The 21672-nt window shown below is 32.9% G+C and overlaps 1 protein-coding gene across 2 annotated transcripts; it reads left to right on the plus strand.

Annotated features, from left to right (window-relative positions):
* Positions 1–368: 368 nt before the first annotated feature.
* Hydr2 (abhydrolase domain-containing protein 2) lies at positions 369–15860 on the plus strand. Of its 2 annotated transcripts, none has more exons than XM_065362502.1 (8): positions 369–856; positions 1114–1289; positions 1814–1981; positions 2056–2239; positions 8134–8328; positions 8403–8557; positions 8638–8823; positions 11754–15860. In XM_065362502.1, the coding sequence occupies exons 1-7, from the start codon at positions 573–575 to the stop codon at positions 8814–8816; spliced, it is 1341 nt and encodes a 446-aa protein (XP_065218574.1). In that variant the 5' UTR covers positions 369–572; the 3' UTR covers positions 8817–8823; positions 11754–15860. The 2 variants fall into 2 exon arrangements, with proteins under 2 accessions (XP_065218574.1, XP_065218575.1); XM_065362503.1 differs by lacking the exon at positions 369–856 and adding an exon at positions 1392–1432 and having other exon boundaries at positions 1168–1289.
* Positions 15861–21672: the final 5812 nt, after the last annotated feature.

Below are 21672 nucleotides of genomic sequence, written 5' to 3' on the forward strand. Positions count from 1 at the left end.
GTCACCAAGTTGTCGTTCTTCAACTCATTTTCTTTCAACTAGCACTCCTCGTGATTTTTCTTTGAACCAATTTCGTTGCGATGCAGAATGCAGGCCATCGGAGTGTTTTTTCAATTTCATTATTTCTGAGAAAAAGCAATAATCATAAAAGTAATACTTTTTTTCACAATTATCTTGATAATAAACAACGTAATAAATACAGCATATTCACTTCACTTGCTTTTCTTGCAAAAAAATGAACAAAAGGCAAGTCTCACGACGACTTCAGGCCCAAAGGCCAAAACACAGCTTCATATTTCCTCTTCTGAACTTGGCTCAGAGACCCACCCATTTACTCCAGGTACCGAAGTGGGGTGCGAATTGTACCATTTCGGAATATTGGAGAATCTCCTCATACAAACGTGATTCGGTGATTCTGCTTTTGTACTTATTGATACTGTTGTGTGATGTATTATTTTAATATTAGTAATTAAAGTTAGTTTTAATTATACTCAAAGTATTAAAATCTGTAAAATTCAACTCCTGATGGAGGTTAAATGATATCGTATATTTAATCGAAGCTCGGGTTAAAAATGCTTTTAATAATCGTCTTGATTTCTATCATCGCAGCTTTTACTTCGTGTTTTTTGTTCAATTGGAGTTACTATGTGATTTTATATGCTTTTTCTGATTTTGTGTTATTTACGTTAGAATGGGTCATAAAACTCATATATACAGCAGTTCTAATCATAGTTTTTTTCGCCATACTTTTCTACATATACCAATGTTTTCAAAGTAAGGTTATTCCAGTAGTCCATTACTCAGACGAGAATTTCTACCAGATCATCGCATCGGCGGCGCCTATCATAAAACAATGGTAAATATCATCATTTTCCCGCAAGTATAGTATTTTGTGCAAACTTCGCACATTTCGCTTTGCTATTAGGCGTTGATTACGTTACATGCTAAATTTGATTTCCGTTCTGCGGTTGAAACCAGATAAAAGTAGACGAAATATGATTCATCGCGATATCGCGTAATTAAGTTTATTTTATATTCGTTTATTCGCAGTATGTTCTTTTGATAAGGTTATTCCGGCGAGCTAAAGAAAAATTTAAATTGTAATTGTTACAGTTATATTCCAACGTTCATGTGGGGGCATTGTGGCCACATTCAAACCATCATATTCGCACTATGGGGACGGTTCAATTGTCCAAATGTGAAGGGAGAACGGATTACCCTGAAGCTTGCCGATGGCGCTACAATGTCGTATGATATTTTCCACAGCAGCAACAGTGAAAACTCTAATGGTTATTATCTTTACTGCAAGCATTTTTTCGAGTGTGGTAGTACTACTAATGATTGATTTTTTACAGCCGTTGTTAATCCAATTATGTGTATGTTTTACCTAGGCTAATTAGTTAAATCTCACAAAGCTCGCGATAAAAGTAGTGTAAGTAAACAATATCCTCAAAAAAATGTCAATAATCATTATGGTTTTGGAAGTCATACGCTTTTCAAAGTAGTTCACAGAATATGGTGTTTGGATGATTTTCGTCGATATTTAAAGCTTCTATTTACATACCTACTAAACGTCGTGAAAATTGTTGTTGGTCGTTGATTTCCATATATAAATCGGTATTTTAGGCAGAGATGTTTTGTTGATTGAGGAACGTGGCATTGCAATAGCTTTGTGTGTCAAATGTAAATATGAAATATTTAGGATTCATCGCGAGTCATTCTCAAAACACACAATCATGTTTCTCATGTGATCTTTGTAGAAACTCGATCGTCTATAACGTTCGTAAATTAATTCTTTTTCTATTGTTTACAGAAGAGGTCATGTTCTTCGTGGCTCCAGGATTCGCTAACAATTCAGAAACTGATTACATACGCACATTTATGCAATACGTCACTAGTTTAGGATATCGTTGTGCTGTTTTGAATCATCTGGGAACTCTTCCTAATTTTCCAGTCACATCTCCTCGAATATTTTCGTTCGGTAATATCTTAGTGAATGAATTTTAAAGGTTGCAAAACTACGTACCTAATCCTAATTGTATTCGTTTTACGTAGGAAATACCAACGATCTACATGCTGCTTTAACAGATTACATTTCCAAATATCCGAAAGCTAAAGTGATACTCTTCGGATACAGTCTAGGCGGTAACATAGTTCCCAAGTATTTGGGCGAGAAGCGTGAAAGATCGCCGAATATTATCGCTGGATTTTCTATATGCTCATTACTTGACGCTAATAGGTAATAAGAAGTTATTTTGGAGAATTGAGAGCTCTTCTCAATTTTCATTTATAATTTAATGCATGATATAGGTATTTGAATTTTTATTCTGAACAAAAGAAACGGCGTTATTATCAAATTTAGATAACCTTCTCAACGCTGTCTTCGTTTGGGATAAATTTGAAGTTAGTTCGATTGTACATCCGACGAAGAATCGTTAATTTTTTTATCTATTTTGCGGCGTGCGTTGAGATGTCTGTGATGAATTTCTATCGCCTTTTTTTTTTTTTTTCGGAAGAAATGAAAATTAACCACATACCGATGACGCTTATCAGCGAATAAAAAAGAATTACTGTTTTTACAAAGAATTTTGTTCTAAATGAAATTATCCAAGTCACGTTTCGCTTCTATATCGTTCATTTTAATTTATTTTTTTGCAAATTCTTCGACCGTCAACTAACCATTTTTCAAAGTAATATAAAAAAATTCAATATTTTTTTATGATGTTTTCAAGTACATATAAGCTCTATTTGAAAAGTAATGAAATCTCGAACCCTTCTGAATTACTTTCGACTTCAGAACAGTAACTGATGAATAATGACGAATTCTTTCATGTTTTCCTCCTTAATCAATATTTCATTATTGAAATTCGATGCGTCAAAACAAATTAATTTTTGTATTATTCTCATCTCCTGTCTATGAAATATCCTTTTACCTCATTTTCTGCTTGCAAAATCAAGTTTCAAATTACATTAAATTTTAATTCCCCAGAGGTTGCAGTTCGCGTTGTAAAATCTCGTGTAAAATTCAACATCTCGTGATTTAAAAAACCATCACTCGCGATGACCTCATTTTTAAAGCGTAAATGTCATTCTTACTGTGGCTGCGTCGATTTTTTGATCTCTTTTATTTTACATAAAATACGTAGATATTGATTACGAGCGTCTGGAGTCTGACATTACACAAAACCTATCCGCCAATCACATTGCAAGGAGCACTTCGTTTATTTTCGTATTTGTTATCACCTTTTCAATTCGAACTGTTTCCCAGTAAGCATTGGAATGTCACAGTGACATCACATAATATCACCGCGGAGATGTGTAATATCACTTTGTGATGTCTCTGAGATTAACTGGTGATATAAAATGTACCCATCAAAATGGTCTCACAGACATCACTCAGAAGGGCCCAGTGACATTTTTTAATGTCACAGAATGTCACAGATATGTCACCAGGAAATGTCTATGCAATATTGATGTAAATATTTCTAAAATATTCCCATTGAATGTCGTTGAAATACCGATTACTGGGGTTCATTTGAATTGTGAAAATAATAAGATGTATTTTCTGCAAAAATATTCTCTTCTCTCAACTCCAGAAGTTTGGAGTTGAGATTTGAGGCTGTTGACTCCGCCACATTCGGCAAAGTCTCCAGCGCCCATCATTAAGGAGGGCAAATTCGTATGAGGCAGTATCTTCCTTATATACTAATTGTCAACATACTTTATCTGCGAGAAGTAAAAATGGTATAGTTTGAGGCAGAAATGTCACTGTAATATCTTTTAGTGATGTCTATGTGATATCATCAAAGTTATATTTTTGAGACATTGCAGCATTTGCAGCCAAATATTTCTTTTTCCATTCCAAAGCAATGTCGCAAAAATGTCACAGAAATATTACTTTGTAATGTCCTATACACATCACAAAATTACATCACTGTGATATTAATGTCACAGCATGCTTACTGGGTTTTGATAATGTATTGATCAATAAAGTAGAAAATTGAAGTAGAAGTCTGTTTAATTCAACATAAAATAAAAATAATGAAATAAATCACTAGAAAAAATGAAAAATAGTAACTTTTGATCATTGAATGATACTAAATTAAATCCTTATCATATAACATTGAAAAAATAGTTTGTTTCTAAAATATATATCAATATCAGTCATGAGTCTATCTCACTTTGAAACATCATTTCAAAAAAATCAAACTAGGTAATATAAGGAAATATAAGTAAAAAAGTAAAAAACTAAAAATATAAATTTGGTAATATTCCAAAAAAACAAAAACGAGTAAAATAGTAAGTAATAAGGTAAAGTAAATATCTAATCGTAACTTTCTTCCTCTTCGGTATCAGTAACTACATTCAGAAACATAACATCCAATTGCAAGTCATTTTTTTCTTCAGATGTGATATGCTCAATTACATTCAACTTTTTTTGTTGCTTTTTCTTGGTAGAATAAAGTCGTTTCTGTTGGACTATCTTCCGAGCATAGTCTCTTGGCGCTTTTGTTACAGGATGTAAAGAAGGGACAGATTCAGCACTAACACGTAATTTCATTTTCATTATATCAGACATGATCATTTTCCGTTGCCTTTTAGATTGCGCCAAGTTCACAACTTCTTCCATCGCTTTCATTAAATCTTCTTTCGATACATCTTGTTCTTTATCAGTTGTGAGTACTTTCTGTATTGCATCTATACACGTAGTTGTAGGAGTAGGAGTGGGTACATCGTGAGTATTTTTAGCACTAACATCAACATCGCTTTCAGGGCTGTTATCTGTTGTCGGAAAATTTGAAGTAGGATCTGATGCATCGACATTGGTCTTACTCTGATTAACAAGCATACATACTCCGTGAATATGCTTGCACATATTCCATTTGATACAGTAATCAATACATGTGCAACTGTACTGATGGATACAAGCGTTGCATAGAGTACAAAAATAAGTTTGCACTCACACAGTGTATTATTTTTTTCAACATAGTAGATCTCCTTCGATGAAATAATCCAACGCTGGTCGTTATCATCAAAGGTAATTAAATTGGTAGGATTACCACTAGCTGTACGATGACGTCGCCGCAGATCTTGTATTTTTTTAGTCAGCTTTCCCTTGTGAAACAGGATGACTTGGTCAAAGAGACGATCGCGAATAAATCTCATCAGTATAGATATTGTTTTATCTAACCGCTTAACTTTCTTTCCTTCAAGGTAAACATACTTCCAAGTTTTATGCAGACTTTCAAGATGCATGTTTGAATTTAATCCGGCATTTTTACGATAACAATAAGCCCATTTAGTGCAATTATCAACGTAATTACTTTCAAAATATTCTGCATAACTTTCTGTGAGTTTATCTTCTTTAAGACGATCAATAGTTGCAGGTAACAAAAGTTCAAACTTATTTTGGTCTAATTCTTCTAACAAACATCGCAGCATTTTTTTAACTTCACTTTTTTTTTCTTCAACTTTCTTTTTTCGATCTTCAGCTTCCTTTTTCTTATTTTCAGCATCAATTTTCTCATCTCCAGCTTCGCTTTTTTTACCTTCGCCGCCACTAATTCTGTTCAAATTTTGATTCCAAGCACGTAGCACATGCCAGCTACAAAATAATATTTTTTCAGGCTCACCCATAACGTTAGTCCACGCATTTGAAAACGACACCTCCATATCCGACATGAATACTTTACAATTGAATGCTCCAGCGTTGTCTTTAATTCTTTGAAAGAAAAATTCAAAAATAAGTTGATCTGAGCGATTCGTGATTAAAAACGCAGTAGGGAAACCCTGGTTCGCAGCATCAATCACAAGCAATGTATACAGAACGAAATCGTAACCCATACCATGGGTACCATCGAAGCAGAGAATGTTTGTACCATATTCTAGCAACATTTCTTTTTGACCATCGTTCATTATGATGGCTACAAAATCGGATGATTTCAAGAAAGGATGATTCTCATCAACGTCATCTTGAGATTTATAATAAACAATCGGATGATTATCCTTCAATTTCAATTCTTTAATCAACGTATCAACGCTCGTAGCATCGTGGGTATGTCTCATTAGTTCATTTGAAATATTAAAGGATGCGGAGATGTTATGCAAATCCTTTGTAGTTAACAAATCTTCTCTGTTTATATCACCGCCTATAGATTCGCGAATATTGTCTAAAATCACTGGAGCTGGAATTTTCAACTGTAACTGCTTAGCAATTTCTTCTCTTTTCGATGGTGAAACATTAAGATGACAGAGTTCATTAGAGTGTCCAAAATGCGTTGAAACAAACTTCACAGTGCATGCTTCATTTTTATCTATTTTCAAATCAATTGCAGCCGGACAAAAACCTCCGATCTTTTTAGAGCCTTGGATTTTCAGTAATCTCAGTTGTTTACCTTTAGATTTAAAACAACCAGAACGATGGCATGTATAATGAACAGCAGTTTTTTGTTTGCTTCGTTTCAAAATATATTTGCAACGAGTTTTCTTTTCCGTCATCTTTTTCCATTCTAAGAAGGTACTGAGTTTGTCAAATTCCAAATCTTGAGTTTCTATAGTCACTTGGTGAAACTCACGAATATGAGCAATTATATCCTTGCATTCGCCAGAGAAAGCACAGGAAGGTGAAGGGCAGTTTACAGTTATTCTCACTGATTCAGTGTTTTCACTCTCATCATTGTGGGATTGAAGATGTTGTTTGTAATGATGAGAATAATTGAAGGACTTCGGGCACTTTGCACAATTGAATTTGAAAACCCCTTCCTTCTTCTTCCTAGGTACGAGGTCTTGAATGGATGATGTTTCTAGAGTATGGATTTTTTTCAAATGCGTTCGAAGAGACGTAAATGTTGCGAAATTTTTGCCACACAAATGGCATACCGGTGAAACTAGATGAAGAAAAAACGAAAACCAAAAGTGTTTTGATATGTATTTTTTTAATCAGCTGTCCAAAATCAACAAACATACCTGGTGAATCTGACATATTCTTTCATTTCTTCTTAAAAACGACATTTGATTTGATGAATGTATAATTTTATTTTTTATTCATCATTTTCATAGTTAAAATTTACGTTTTTCATGTTTTTTAAATTTTTTTTTGAAAGGAAAGAGTTCTTGTTTGCGTCTGATAATAGGAATTCAAAAGTGATAACAAAAAACTCCTCCCTAACAGATTCTGATTGGCGGATAGGTTTTGTGTAATGTCAGACTCCAGACGCTCGTATATTGATTTAGTAGCAACTTTGAAAAAAAAAAAAAATTTAGAACGTGGTTTTTTTATGAATAAGTTATAGGTTTTAAGAATGAGATGAGGGTCAATATGTATAATACGAACTTCGTTTGTATTATTTTGATTCAGGATTTTTCTTTATATATTTGTAATTTAATTTCGGTTTCGACATTCTGGCGAGCTAATCGAAATTTTGCAGTTTCAAATTCAATTTTTGTGCTGAAGCCTATTTGAAATTGTTATCTCATTCTCAACAGCACCATGTCATACCGATAAGAAGAATTATATCAGTGGAATTTCCGGTGTATGAATGAGTAATACCCTGTCGATTTTCGGGTTTACGTAATTTTTTGTATGTCGAAACTGAAACCAAGTACATCATTCATAACTGCGTGTTGGCATCATTCGTAAGGTGATCGATACACTCAGTTTGGAAAAACCTCAAATCTTCCACGATAATACTGCAAAAAAGACATGAAAATCCATTCGTTTTGTGTTGAGAGAGTGTTGAGAAGTTGGAATTTGAATTTTAAAGAATCGCCCTTCCCTTCTTTCTTTTCTTTCTCTGAATAAAGCTCATTTACGCCACGCTCCAAATTTCATATCGAATAGTTGCCTATCAAGGGTTAACATGAGAGGGGGCACTGAGGACGTGATACAGGATTTTTCGGGTTCAAAAAGCACGACAAATTTGATTTCTTCGTTTCCTAGTTCTAATCATCCCAAAACGTTGATTTTTAAATTTATAATACCTAGATAATCCTCCTCCCCCTGGATTATTGATCTACAGTTCTACACACTAGTTATACACCTATGAGGCTATGATTAAATTCAACCTATAATTAAAATACACGTACTGTATACTTTTTCTCACTATGTTTCATTTTCTGTGTTTTTCCCTCCAGAGCAATACATAAAAGGGAACAATCGAGGGTGCTCAAATATTTTTATCAGTATTTTTTAGCGCGTTCCATCAAAACCATCGTGCAGCGTCATCGCGATATATTACTTTCGGACGAGGTTGTCAGACGGCATAATTTGGATGTGAAATCAATATTTAATGCTATGTCTCTAGTCAAATTCGATGAATTGTACACCAGGTCAGCATGTTTCTTTGAAATGATGAAAATTTTAAAGAATTGGTTGTCTAATGCGTCACACTTTACGTTTACAGAAGATTACATAATTTCGACTCACTCAAAGATTATTACGATTGGAGTAGCGCCATTCATTACTTGGATGGTATCAAGGTACCGATGATATTCATTAATTGTCTAGACGATCCTCTGGTGTCCGAAAAAATGATGAATCCTGCCAGAGAATTCGCTAGTACGTGTAATTTAATCGATTCACGCATTTGGCGCTAAATTTTTGGAGTCTTTTCATCTATATTCGTGTTATTTTTTCAGAACGACGCAGTAAAGTGATTGCCATCGAGTTGAAATACGGTGGGCATTTAGGATTTTTTGAAAATAATTGCTTCATTTCCGAATCTATAACGTGGTTGGAGAAAGCGCTTATCCAACTTGCCGAGGCTATATATAAAGATTACAAATTGCAACATAGCATAGAACAGCAGCAAGAATAAGAGTAAGGTATGAAATTGTATTTTCCTATTCAATTATGTAGACTAAATGTACTTCTTGAATCGATAACGTCACGCAGAAAATGACGTAGTTCTCTTTTTCTTCTTCGCGAATGAGAAATTCGTGAAGTTAATTTTCGTAATTTCCCTTTTTCGAGCGTATTAAATTTTTCTACGAAAGTACTTAGTCATTTCAAATTGACCGGAACTTAAGCTCGATATGTGACCGACGTAATGTAGAAAAGAATTAATGTACGCTCGTTCGTGATTTATCTTCATACTTACTTTACAAGTTCGCGTTGATGTGTGAATTTACTCGATATCATCGAATGATAAAATTCGAACCTCCCTACCCGCTATTTCTTATCTATCATGACTCATATTCAAAAACCGTCTTCTGTATTTGATTGACTCTAGCGGGAGTTGAGGAGGCACCCCCACTCGAATAATTTGAGGCCAGCATTTATCTTCCTAAGTTCCTACGCTTGTGTATTTAAAAAAACCCTGTATTTGATTGACTCTAGCTCCATCCTCCTTAGGGGTCGAAGTTGGTTCATGGGTCATCTGATGGGAAATTTGACGTAGAACAACTTTTATAGACGCCATTTTTGAGCTAGGACCACAATTTGAGGACATTTTGGGGGAATAGGGGCAAAACCCTCTTTTGGGAGGCTAAAATCCACAATTAAGGGAAAGCTCACTTGGGGCAGGTGGGGACTCCACGAATTCGTGTTCAGGGTACAAAAATAGCCCACTATACCAGAATTAGGCTTGCCCTCGCTCGTTTCCCTATTCAATGCTAATTTTCTGAGGCTATTTGTCAGGAATCATAAGTACACTAAAGTAACTTTTTTTTATGTTCAAAAATTCAATTTTTTCATGCATTTGAAGAGAAATAATGTTGGTGAATGATTTGCGAAAGTATAGGTACACTTTTTTATTTTTTTCCAACACTCCTGTGTTGCTGAAAATTGTCAAAATCTACCTTTCTGCCTAAAATAGCATAACATTTTTTTTTGTCAACATTAACTTCAAATAGTCGTGTTCTTTGTTAGAAATTGTCATTTAAAAAAATTTTAAAAGAGTATTACTCAAAAGTCCCGCTTTTATGCCTAAAAAAAATCCAAATAAGTCTTCCATTTTCAACAAGGATAGATTGCAAAAGAGTACCTACCATTTTTTGCCAAAAATTCGTGCTTTCTGCTACATTTTTTGTCCGTCTTGCTTTTTTTCAAAAATTGTTACCTGAAATTGCCAAAAATTATTAAAAAAAGGTGATTGCAAAATTATTTAATTTCTTTATTGTCTGAAATTGTCAATTTTTGCTTTTTACATTTTTTCTCATAAATTACACATGAACCTCTCCAGAGCTGTTTTTGCAGGGGAGCGCAGAGAAAAGTTAACATAAAAACTTGAAAAATGAAAACATTTGAAAAAAAATAAAAAATGAATACTTTACCTAAATTTTGGTAACTTTTTCAAAAAAAAATTTCTGGTCAAAATTATTTAAATACAAAATTTGTCAAGGTTGTTACATTGAAATTTTTGAATTATGGAACATTCTTACTTGAAGAGCAAACAAAAAGTAATCAAAATTTTTCATTTCGAAAAAGTTGAAAAAAATTTTGAACATAATAAAAAAATAATTTAAGTATGTAAGTACTTTGATTTTTTTTCTCAAAACACATTTGGGGGGAGGGGTATGAAAATTAGGGATTTGCAACTTCAATTTAGCATCTTCCCCCTCCCCTCCCTAGAAGGAAATGCAAAAAAGGTCTGAGCCTCGCTTAGGTAGGTATTTGCCAGGAGTTACCACAGAGTATCATTTTTTTGTCAATAATTCCCAAAATTTATGTATTTTGCAAAAAATTCCAAAGTCTTTTTTTTGGACAGAAATTGACAGAAAACCATTGCTGTTGTTGGATTTGTCAGTCTCGTTTCATTTTGCCAACGTTGGCTTTCTTGCCAAAAATTGTAAAGATCCTTACTTTTTTGCCAAAAATTGTGGAAAAGTTTCGCCTTTTTCATCTAAAAGTTTCAAAATAGATAATTCAACTTTTTAAAACTTGAAACCAGAACATTTTAATTTGTAACATTCTTTTTTTTTTTTTGTTTTTTGGTTACGTTTTCAAGCTTTTTTGGTTACTAAAGTTGCTTTTATCATTTGAAAAAGTTTTTGAAAAAAATTGAATACGAGCCCTGCTTTGTGAGCCTCGAAAGAAATTCAGCTGGAGAAAATTGGAAAAATTTTCAGGGAATGAAATTTCACAGCGAATAGTCTTTTGTTTCCCTCTCCATCTTCTATAATTTGGATATGAAAATCAACTTAATTAATCGTTCTGAGGAAATCGAGAGAATCTCCAACTTTTCAAAGTGAGTGATGCCTCGATTTTTTTTCAGATATCACAACCCAGTTTTTCAGTTCAACTTCTTGCTCTAAAATTTTTGAAATTTATTCGCTGAATTACTCCTGGATGGCGTTAGAATTCATGTAGCCACTTTTGTAATGATCAATCAAACGCTAGAGTATAATTTTGAAAAAATAGTTGAAAGAAGTTAGGTCAAACTCTTTCGAAAAAGATCGCGATTCAACCGTCTCTGGACTTATTTTTGACCTTGAAAACCCTTGTCACCCCCCCCCCCCCCTCCCTATCACACGCCTGACCTAGGTGGCTGAAATTTGGCATTTACATTTCTAAATAAATTTTTTAGAACAGATCATAACACTACGAAGTGTACAGTTATACATTATATTGTGAAGGGGGGGGGGGTAGCGGTACCACAGAGATAATAAGATGGTTCAAATAAAGTTTTTTGGTCATGATCAGGAACCTCCAGGAATAAATTTTCACTTTTATATTTTTATCCTCCTGTCAAATTATAATACATATATATTCAATCGTTACAAGGGAAATGAGACGATGATTTTATGAATTACAGATCGTATTCTCAAATAAATACCAGCAACCATACTCGACGCGAGTTTTCTGGATGGGAGATCGTTTTCTGTACCTACTTCGAACACCAGCAAGAACTTCAAAAACAAGTCGAATTGTAACGATGACAAAATTGCCAGCTTCACGTATTTGCTTTTGATTTGGATTCTCGAGTGTAAAGGTGATTTAGGGGTTTCCCAAAAACTCGCTAGTATTACTCACATCCGCTTTATTGATGCTATACTCGTCCATTAAGTTGTATCGCATTTTGCCTGTATAAATAATCAATGTGTGAAAAACGAGATGAACGTGGACTGCGCTCATGGTTTCAAGTTGGGTTACTTATTTCACGGATTTTTTTCCCCAAAAAAATATCTGACCTATGCGTTAGACCGCGAAAAATTGAAATACGATCGTCAAAAATTTGTTTTAAGATAGCTTATTATGTTTAATGATGACTGTGATAGCATGTGTTAGTGTGTATAATGCTGTGTACGATGCGGCAGAAAAAATCGACTTATGAATTTGTCAATCCCGTGCGCTATCCGTGTGTTTGGGGTGATTTTTAATGGCATATGTAATGACAGCAGTCAGTATATTACACGAAAACTTGACACCAGTATAATGGAGTTGATTTTGTTGAGGGGATTCGTTGATTCTTTCTTTTTGCGGACGTTTTAAATCCATATTTTTAGTTTTTACTGCGATACAATTTTATTAATAGGAAAAATACTGTACGTTTTAAGATTTATACTATTCTATTATTTTAGCCTCGTGTATGAAGGGAATGCCAATGCCTCCCAATTTTTTTGTCTTAAGTAATCCCGCCCTTCTGTTTCTTTGTTTGTTTGTTGTTTTTTTTTCATATTTATAATTTTTATTATTTTTGGAAACTTACCAGTGTGATACGCTTTTTATATTTTAAAATATCGCTTTAATGTGATGTATTTTATGCATTTAGAGAAATTATGAGTATTTTTGTTTTCGTCTTATCCCTCTCGTTCATCTTATGTAATCTTTGAAATGACAATTTTCCATTTTTAATGGGCGTTTATACAAATAAGTATTAATAATGCTCTCGAAATATCGTAATACTAAATGCGAAGTATTAAATTTAAAAAAATTGGTTCATTCCGTGTAGCGGCTGTAGAATTATGGTTTAATTATCGTTGTTTTCTTTTTTTCCTTTTTTATCGAAATTTTTTTTTTCGAAGTCACCCGTTTAATGATGCTTTGGATTTGTTAGTCTGTTATGATTTTTTTCCATTTATTATTTTAATGTATATTATGGTGCACAATTGAACTGCGAAACATTCGACACCAAAAATAATGAAAATCTGGAAACGATAATCTTTTATTTTAACGATAGAAAAGAAAAAAATAGTTGATAATGTATCTCTACCTACCTACTTGTTGAGCTCTAAAAAATATCTTATTGATCTTAATAATGTTTAAGAACGATGAGACCATTCAATTATCAGTAGTTTTGATTACTCAAAAATATTCCAATATCATATTTGAGTTTTTTCATCTCGGAAGTTTTCCTATTCAATTGTGCATCCTACCTATGTAGACCTATCTGTACCTATTACCTACCCTTATAGCTTTTCATTGATTTGTGTGCTAAAAAGCTCGATGATTTTTATTCAAGTCTTCGATGTTTTTTATCATTATTTTTTTTTCTATTACAAGGCGATTCTTTGTATTAGCTACGTACATTTTTCTTCATCCAATACGTGCATAGTTTGTTTTATTCTGCGTATAAGTTTTGTATAAGAGTTACTTGAACATTGATTTTATTCATATATTTAGTACGATGTTTGATTTACGAGATTCATGCGTGATTGTATGTCCGATTTTAGATTTCTTTTCTGTTCTTTCATTTCGATGGTGAATCGTGACGATGATGATGTGGATCATCATATATGTGATATGTCTCTTCTAGAGTAACTCGGTGGAGTGTATTCTGTTTGAAAGATTTGCTTAAATTGTGTTCATTTAATAATCCTGTGTCTTGCACTTGTCTTTTATCTTTATCTTCCACGAAATGATATTTTCCTTTCCAAGTAGAAAGTTTGGGTTTCTTATGGCCGTTTACTACTTATAACTTGACTGGCATGTAATTATGGTTTTGTGTGTCTCGAATGCAATATTGAATGTAGAAAGGAGTACGTTCCTTTTTCATTTTACGTATTATTTGATGAAGATCTGTTGTTGTATTCGAAGTACATGCTAAATTATGGTGATCCAGTGAGAGTTAATGATTCGTGATAAGAAATATGATCATTTGAATTTCGTTGGTTTCATTTTCAGGTCTTCTAATTTGAACTAATTGCGTCTTTGAGAGGTCAGGTGCAGAAATTCAAATCGCCGGCACTTCCTTGAAACAACTTGAAGTCATTTTTTTACCTTCACGGTTCTATTTCTTTTGGAGATAGTTGACTCGATTAATGTTATGAGACATTACAACTCGAAACGCTGAAAATTTCTTCGAGAGTACGATGGAAATCTTGAGATTTTTTTTCGATCCGTCCCATTGCTTCGGTATCTTGCCTAGAGAGATCATGAAATTGCGATAATTTCTCTGTCAGAGTACAACTTCCATCGAGTTGTGGTTCTGAATAATGTATTTTGTGATGACATAGCTTAGTTAGCTTTTTGTCTCCAAGAAGAAGGATAGTCGAATTTTTTAGATCTTTGTTACGAGAAGTATTATTTTCGAAAGAATGTCGTTAAATTTATCGAATGAAACCGATTTTAAACGCGTTTTTAATTCTTCCAAGACAGATGATTTTAGTAGTTTTAATTTTTTTTTTTTTCGTTTTTAGGAGAGTAAATGTGCCATCTAAAATTTAACGAAGGCAGTCACCTATTTTTCCATGTTTTATTTGTATTATAGTTGTTTTTTTTTAATTTATATTTTCATTAATTTTTAAAACCCGGGTGACTAAATACTTTGGTCAAATTGAATGATGAATTTAAAGGTCACATAACAGTATTTTTATCATTTCACAGAAAGACGTATTCCAGTGTTTCCTTGTATTTTTCCCCCATTGTTGAATTTAACATTTAGATTAGTGCTTAATTCTACTCGAGTCGTCACAAATGTTACCATTCAAATATTACGATAACTTCAGTGGCACTTTTAAAGACGTTTTAATATTTAAATTTAATTTATCGAGTATCCGATTTACATTTTTATTTTCTCGTCACAATTGTAATGCTCGAGTTTTTCATTCACTTTTACGAACAAATTTTATATATTTTAGACTGCTAGCTCGTTCGAAAATTTACCAGCATTGTTTAAAAATGAAGAAATAATTCGCATAAATTTGAACATTTTTTTTCATTTGAGATTCCATTTCAAATGTATAATCATACTCCTCCTTTCATTCCCCAAAAAAATGATTTTTTTTACCTTTTTTTTTCGACGAGCGTACTATAATTTTATTTTGAAATTTAAAAGTACGTATTCAAGATATTTTTGTTTTTTCGTTAATTATTATTACTTACTGCGAGTATTGTTTTTCTTCTTTTCCGGACAGTATCCAATTTTTTTAAATACTTACTTATCCATGTAAAAATTACTTATTCTCGAACGATGTTACCCAGTTCATTGTACAAGAATTCAGGTATAAATGTTTAATTATGTGATATATTATTTGAGATTCCAATTTTATATACTATGCATTTAACAAATTCGACAGTATTATCTTCGCTATTGAGTATGTGTACGTGTACACTTGAAATTCACACATACCTACATTTTGGTCGTTGATTATTTATATTTTGTGTTTGTCTGTGTGGTGTATTTCTATTTTTTTTTTTTTTGAGGTTATCTTGTGAGGAAATATTTCTATTTTCGAGGGTGGATTAAGTAGCATGATGAAGAATAACGAATTTAGTTTTATACCTTTTTTATCTCGTCTTTTCGGATCTCTATGTGCGTTTAAAAAAAAGTGATTTAAAACGTCTCGTACATGTAATGGTCTTTTTTTTTGGAATGGACGGATATTCGCGTTATTTTGATATTTATAAGTACTTAATATGTTATATTAACACTTTTTTCCAATTTAAATAATCAGTAAAGATTGTTTACTTCTTGTGTGAATTTTGTTATTTACGATTTTTAGAATTCGTAAGTAGCGGGTCCCATCAGGTGGGGGAAGGGGTATTATCCAACGAGCCCAGGGACCACAATACGCTGAACAAACTTTTTCACTCCCCTCCCCCCCGCACGGATTTTCTGTATGCTGTGCTAGTAGGTAGTATTGGAGAACTTTTATGCAATTTACGACTGATGATCTAGGTACATGAATAAGTTGCAGAGTTAGAACTTGGACGATCAAATTCGTTCTTTCAATTAAATCAAAAATTATGATTGATAACTTTTGAGAGCAATTTAATGAAAGAATGCCAAAAATTCTGGACTTATAGTTGACGTGTTTTCAGCACTGTTTGGTCAACTGTTCACGTATGTACTACGATAAATAATCATATGAAAAAATTGGAACGAAATGCATCGTTTCCAAACGCAAACTCAACTCTCTTATCCCTCATCTATGCCTATCATAGCTGTTAGTCTGTTTGAAATAGAAATGACACTCCAGTTTTCAACGTTTTTTCTTTAAAAACGAATCAGTCGGTGTTCCTGCAGCTCTGAGGTTAGGCAAACATGTTTACTTGGAGTCGGAATCAGTTGCATAGTTGAAGGATGAATTTGGTTCATTCCAACTCGGCCTTTAAAACATTCATAAAACAAACAGAATTTAAAATTTGTATGTAAAAAAATGTTTGATTAAATCGAACTATTTTGATACAATTTTTTACCTACAAAGGATGAAAGGAACGTTCATTTTGTCAAAATTGAGTTGAACACACCTCCTGAAAGTAGGTGAAATTTTATTCAAAACGACATTAAAATCGTCCCATTTTATTCACTTTTCATCATACTGTGAACGTTCAATAATCAATGTTGAATAAATGAACTTTACAGATGAATTGTATATTATGAGGTACCTACATCTAATAACGCCCACCCTAATTACTTGAATGGAAATTTTAGGGAATTTAAACTGCAAAAAAATGTATTCAATAGGCTGGGAGCTAAGAAGGGGTCCTGTAGTTCAGTTCATATAAACTTGCTTGGTTCATCCTCAAAATCCTCACCAACAAATACATTGAACAAATTTTTTAAAAAAAGCTTTGTTCTGGGTGTATGTACACCTAATGTAAAATTCACCCCCCCCCCCCCACATGTAATACAGACAACTTCAGCTTATGACGCTCTAAAAATTAGGTACATAATTGTTTTTTCTTCATTTTCTGTTGGTTTTTCATCTGATTTGAGGAAGATCGTTGCATAATTTAACAGATTGCGCAAAGTATATTATAGTTAAACTAAAAAATTTTCCAATAATGTTTTTTGTTGTTGAAATGAAACTGAAATAGCGTATTATCGTCTATCGATGTTATAGTACTTGCAATTTCGTCCATTTTAAATTTCTGTAAGAAAATTTTGTACCTAATAATGTAAAGTTCTTGGTTTATAGCAAGTTTTGCTCATTTTAATTTGGCTTATAACACATATTTTGCTCGGTTCCTTGAATTGCGTTATAATAGAATTTTGCTGTATGAAATATCCTGTCATCATGAAAGTAAAAATTCATAGTAATTAATAAGTATCTTACGGAATTTTTTTTTTGTTGAAAAATTCGCTACTTATCCACCACTTTTTTCACTACCTTTTTTCAACCAAATTTTCAAAAAGCTTTCCACTAGAACCCCCTCCCCTCTCCTCCCTCCACCCAAAAAATATTAATAAAGTCAAATTTTTCACTGGAAAATTTGAAAAAAAATTAAATTGGTAGAAAATTATTGCATACAAGGTATTTTTTAATTTCATCAAAAATAAACCTTTTTTTTCAATGATTGGAAGGTTTTTCAGGGTGTCCATTATTTTTGGCAAGTCATTTCCCCTCACTGACTTTTCCAGATTTCCATGTGGTCAATTTTCCAGAAAATTTTGTCTAATTTTCGGTACCTACTTACCTCATACTTTAATGTTGAAGGGGGGGGGGGGGGTAATTTTTCTTAAGTTTCTGTTCTAACCGGATACTTCTTCGAATATAAAAAACAGCTAAACTTTGATTATTAACTTTTTTAATTTAAAAAAATAAATGAACAATATGCAAGCATTGGGGTTGTGCTCCAAATTTTCTGATGGAGGGAAGGGGTGAACTGGGTTCAAAAATGCCGAAAAAAAACAAAAATTGAGAATAATTTTGACTGGCAGAACTAAGAATACCTAAGTACATATACAATAAGAGCAATTATACGCTTTTATTTTATTCCGGTATGAAAATGACCAAAAAAAGACAAAAATAGCAAAGCCAATGCGGGCCCGGGGTGGATAATGGGCGCCGTTTCTAATGTAGAAGCTATTTTTAGGTTTTTGAGAGGGGGTGCTGTCGAATGAAAATTTTTGGATCGATGTGGTAGAAAAACATCAATTTTGCCTACCTATTAATACAATATTCCTAATGACTTATGAAAATTTTTCTTTTCCTTTTTCAATTTTTGGAGGAATTAGACATGAAATTTGTTTTTAAAAAAATAGATGTTCTTTTTACGCGGATTTTGGAAGATTTTTGAAAATCTGGATTTCGGACGTTTTTTGAAATCTCTTTTTTTTCAACACTTTTCTGATTCCATTCATCAGCTTTCAAAACCTCAAAAGTCTTTTTTTTTCAATTTAAGTCCAAAATTCATGGATTCTAAATCTGCCAAAATCCAGATTCTCGAAAAAAATTTGCTAAAAACCCGTGTAAAAAGAACACATTTATTGTTTTTCTGCTTCTCAAAAGTAGCTTTTGCTCTCACTCTGCTCGGGCCTGTTCATTTTTCATTTTCAAAATTGAAAAATTCAATTAAAAACACCCCCCCCCCCATTCTAAAATTTTGAACTGAAAAGTGAACAACTTTTTGAAAAACATCATTTTTTTACCTCTCGATGATGCAAATTTTTAAAAACTTTTGCCCTCGCTTTGCTTGGATCAATTTCTATCGCTATATCAATCAAAAAAAAAACATTTTTGAAACTTCCATAAAACTCAAAAAGTAAAATAAACAATTTTTTTATAAGCTCCAATGCAAATTATTTGTGTATCAACTGGCAAAAAAATTAATTCCATATTTTATTTCACCTCATAAACTTGTCATTGTATTCGGAATAGGTATTGGTATTTTCTTCTCATTGGAAATTTTTCGTCTCCCCCCCCCCCCCCAATAAAAGTTCGACTAATTTTTGCGAAATTGAATAAGAAGACAAAAACAAAAATCAATTGCACAACTAGCATTCAAGTATCCGAATCCAGGGATGGTAACTGTAACCAAAATGAATTTTAACCGCTAAAATAAGACAAAATCTGTAAACGAAAACATAACCATAACCGAAATTATTGATCTAACCTTTTTTAACCATAACCATAACCAAAATTATTGATATTAATTTTTTTAACCAAAACCATAACCGATTCATTTTATTTCAGTTATGGTTATTTTTTTAGAAAAATTTTCATTTTGTTCAAGTTTTGCTTTTGAAGCGTTTTCAAATTTCAATTTAAGTTTTAATTTGTTCATTATTCAAGATTGATTTTTCGAGTGTTTTCAATTTTTTTCTGTCGTTTGAATTTTGAATTTCTCTAGTTTTAGTAATTTTACTGTGTAGTTTGTTTGGGTTTCATTTTTGTTTGATTTTAAAATTTTTGCAATTTTTTAAGAATAAAAATGAGAAAACTTTTCTTGGAATTTTGAGTCTCTTTTTGTCTAAAACGCATTTCTGGCTGTGAATTTGTAATTTTTTTGCTTTTTCCAATTTTCCCATACATACTCTTACCCAAGCCCGAGCTGCAGGTGTAATTTTTGAAATGAACTATTAAGTTTAGGTACCTATAGCTAAATAAGTTGTGATTTTTTGATAAATGAAAAAAAAAACTGTAGGTAATCTTTATTTTTAACCATAAACCGTAACCATCATTTTTTTTTTTTTTGGTCATAACCGTAACCTTAATCAATATAATTTTTTAAAAAATAATCGTTAAAAATTAACTGATATTTTTATGCACAAAACTGAAACCTCAAAACCATAACCAATATTTTTTTTTTTCATTTCGGTTTCCATCCCTGTCCGAACCTGAGAAAAAACAGGACGAGAAAGATTCTAAAGGGAGAGTTTTGAGAGCCCTATTCGGTGCATCCGCCAAGGATCCCCAACCTACTGGAGTCATAGTTACTTGTGGGTACAATTTTCCTCGACCTTAGTTAATGAAACGAAATCATTCATCAAAAAAGTTAGGTACGAGTTTCAGCGTACTTATTGTTTCGTATTTACGGCGTAACGGGTATGCAAATTCTTTAACACGCGAATTTAATCGCAATACGATCTGTGTGTAGTTGTGTACATATGCCAACCACTGTACCTACATATTGAAAAGTTAACGGTACGCTTACGATTACAGCTGCTAATGACTAAATCACGTCGATTGCGCGGAAATTCATAAAAGCAATCGAGAAAGTTTGATTTTTAAATTTCGACGAGTGTATAGAATGTAGCTAATCATTGTCAAATATGCTAGAAATTTTTGGAAGGCTGTAATTGTACCTAGGCGGATAAATAACCAGTACCTACTACGTAATTATAACCAGGTACACGACATGGCAGCGAGGTTCAGTTGCTTTTCAACGTAGTCTATAGCTTCTTTCTTCGCGTCTGTATAGGTCTCCAACTTAGTTAGTTAGGTCTGAAATACCTACTTGAAAATAGTCACGACCGAGGTTGTTAACTGCTTTGAAAAATTTCACGCCGCTTCTGACGTGTGAGTGCGTGTTTTATGTAAATTCAGCCATCGAAATGGCATGTAAACCGTATTAGCGGGCGTGATGCGGTAAAAAAATTTGTTAATACGAATTGCGTGCCTTAATAAATGGTTGTAAACAGGTCAAATTACTCAAATGTTGAAATGGTGGGTTATAGTACTATTCGTATATAGTAATTTTGGATACGATATGTTTTTTTGCTCCCTCTATACGTAATAAAGTACCTACCTGGCCTGTATACTAACGTGTGTAGAAATTAATTTCCACTAAAACGGACCTCGGCGTACTCGTAATTGTCGAAGTGTAATTGAAGTTTTTTTACTACCGGACCAGGTTTCGTTTCCTTAGTTTTACGATTAAAAAACGTTATTGTTCGGCAGGATCGCGTCAATGATTGCGAGAAACGAGAGAAAAAGCCATAATACGGTTTAATTTATGAATAAAAAATACTACCTAGGTACCTAAAAAGAAGAAAAAAATCATTTCTCTCAATTCAGTTTTCACTCTTGTTCGTCTTTTATTACGATTAGAAAGATCACCGCGCACGCACCGCAGGCGGTATATCCCTCTATGATTAAGGGGCAGCCATTTTGTTTTTTATTCGAGAATACCGTGGTAGATATGTTATTTTTCCTTCTTTTTTTTTCTTTTTTTTTATTGCCTACAGTCCACGTTCATAATTACATCATTATTTTGGTTAGGCCACCAGGTGTTTCCTATATCCAAAATGATGCGTCCCCTTTGACGTCCCTATATACTTCTTCACCTATCGTATTTCTCCATCTTTTCGAATACAATCGTGCAGGTTCAAACGAAATTAGGCCTATTTTCAAATGGTATAATACCACATGGGCTGTTGTATGCTTTTTTATTTATACTGTAGGAATATTTTTTATTTTTTTTTCTTCGCGATAATTAGTTTATTAGGGTTTTGAAATGCTGCTGTATTTATGTAGGTATACGTGAAGTAAAAATTTCAATGTTTATAGCAATGTTATGAGATTTTGGATTCCTTCTGAGTGGGTAATCTGATCTCAGAAATCTTC

Source organism: Planococcus citri, chromosome 4, assembly GCF_950023065.1.
Source record: "Planococcus citri chromosome 4, ihPlaCitr1.1, whole genome shotgun sequence".
NCBI classification, from domain to species: Eukaryota; Metazoa; Arthropoda; class Insecta; order Hemiptera; family Pseudococcidae; genus Planococcus; species Planococcus citri.

What these genes read in the sequence shown, in the direction of transcription:
- Hydr2 (XM_065362502.1), top strand. Translation starts at nt 573, where the DNA reads ATGCTTTTAATAATCGTCTTGATTTCTATCATCGCAGCTTTTACTTCG. An exon ending in TCATTACTTGACGCTAATAG is followed by an intron (nt 2,240 to 8,133) that starts GTAATAAGAAGT and finishes TTTTCCCTCCAG; the next exon opens with AGCAATACATAAAAGGGAAC. An exon ending in TCCTGCCAGAGAATTCGCTA is followed by an intron (nt 8,558 to 8,637) that starts GTACGTGTAATT and finishes TTATTTTTTCAG; the next exon opens with AACGACGCAGTAAAGTGATT.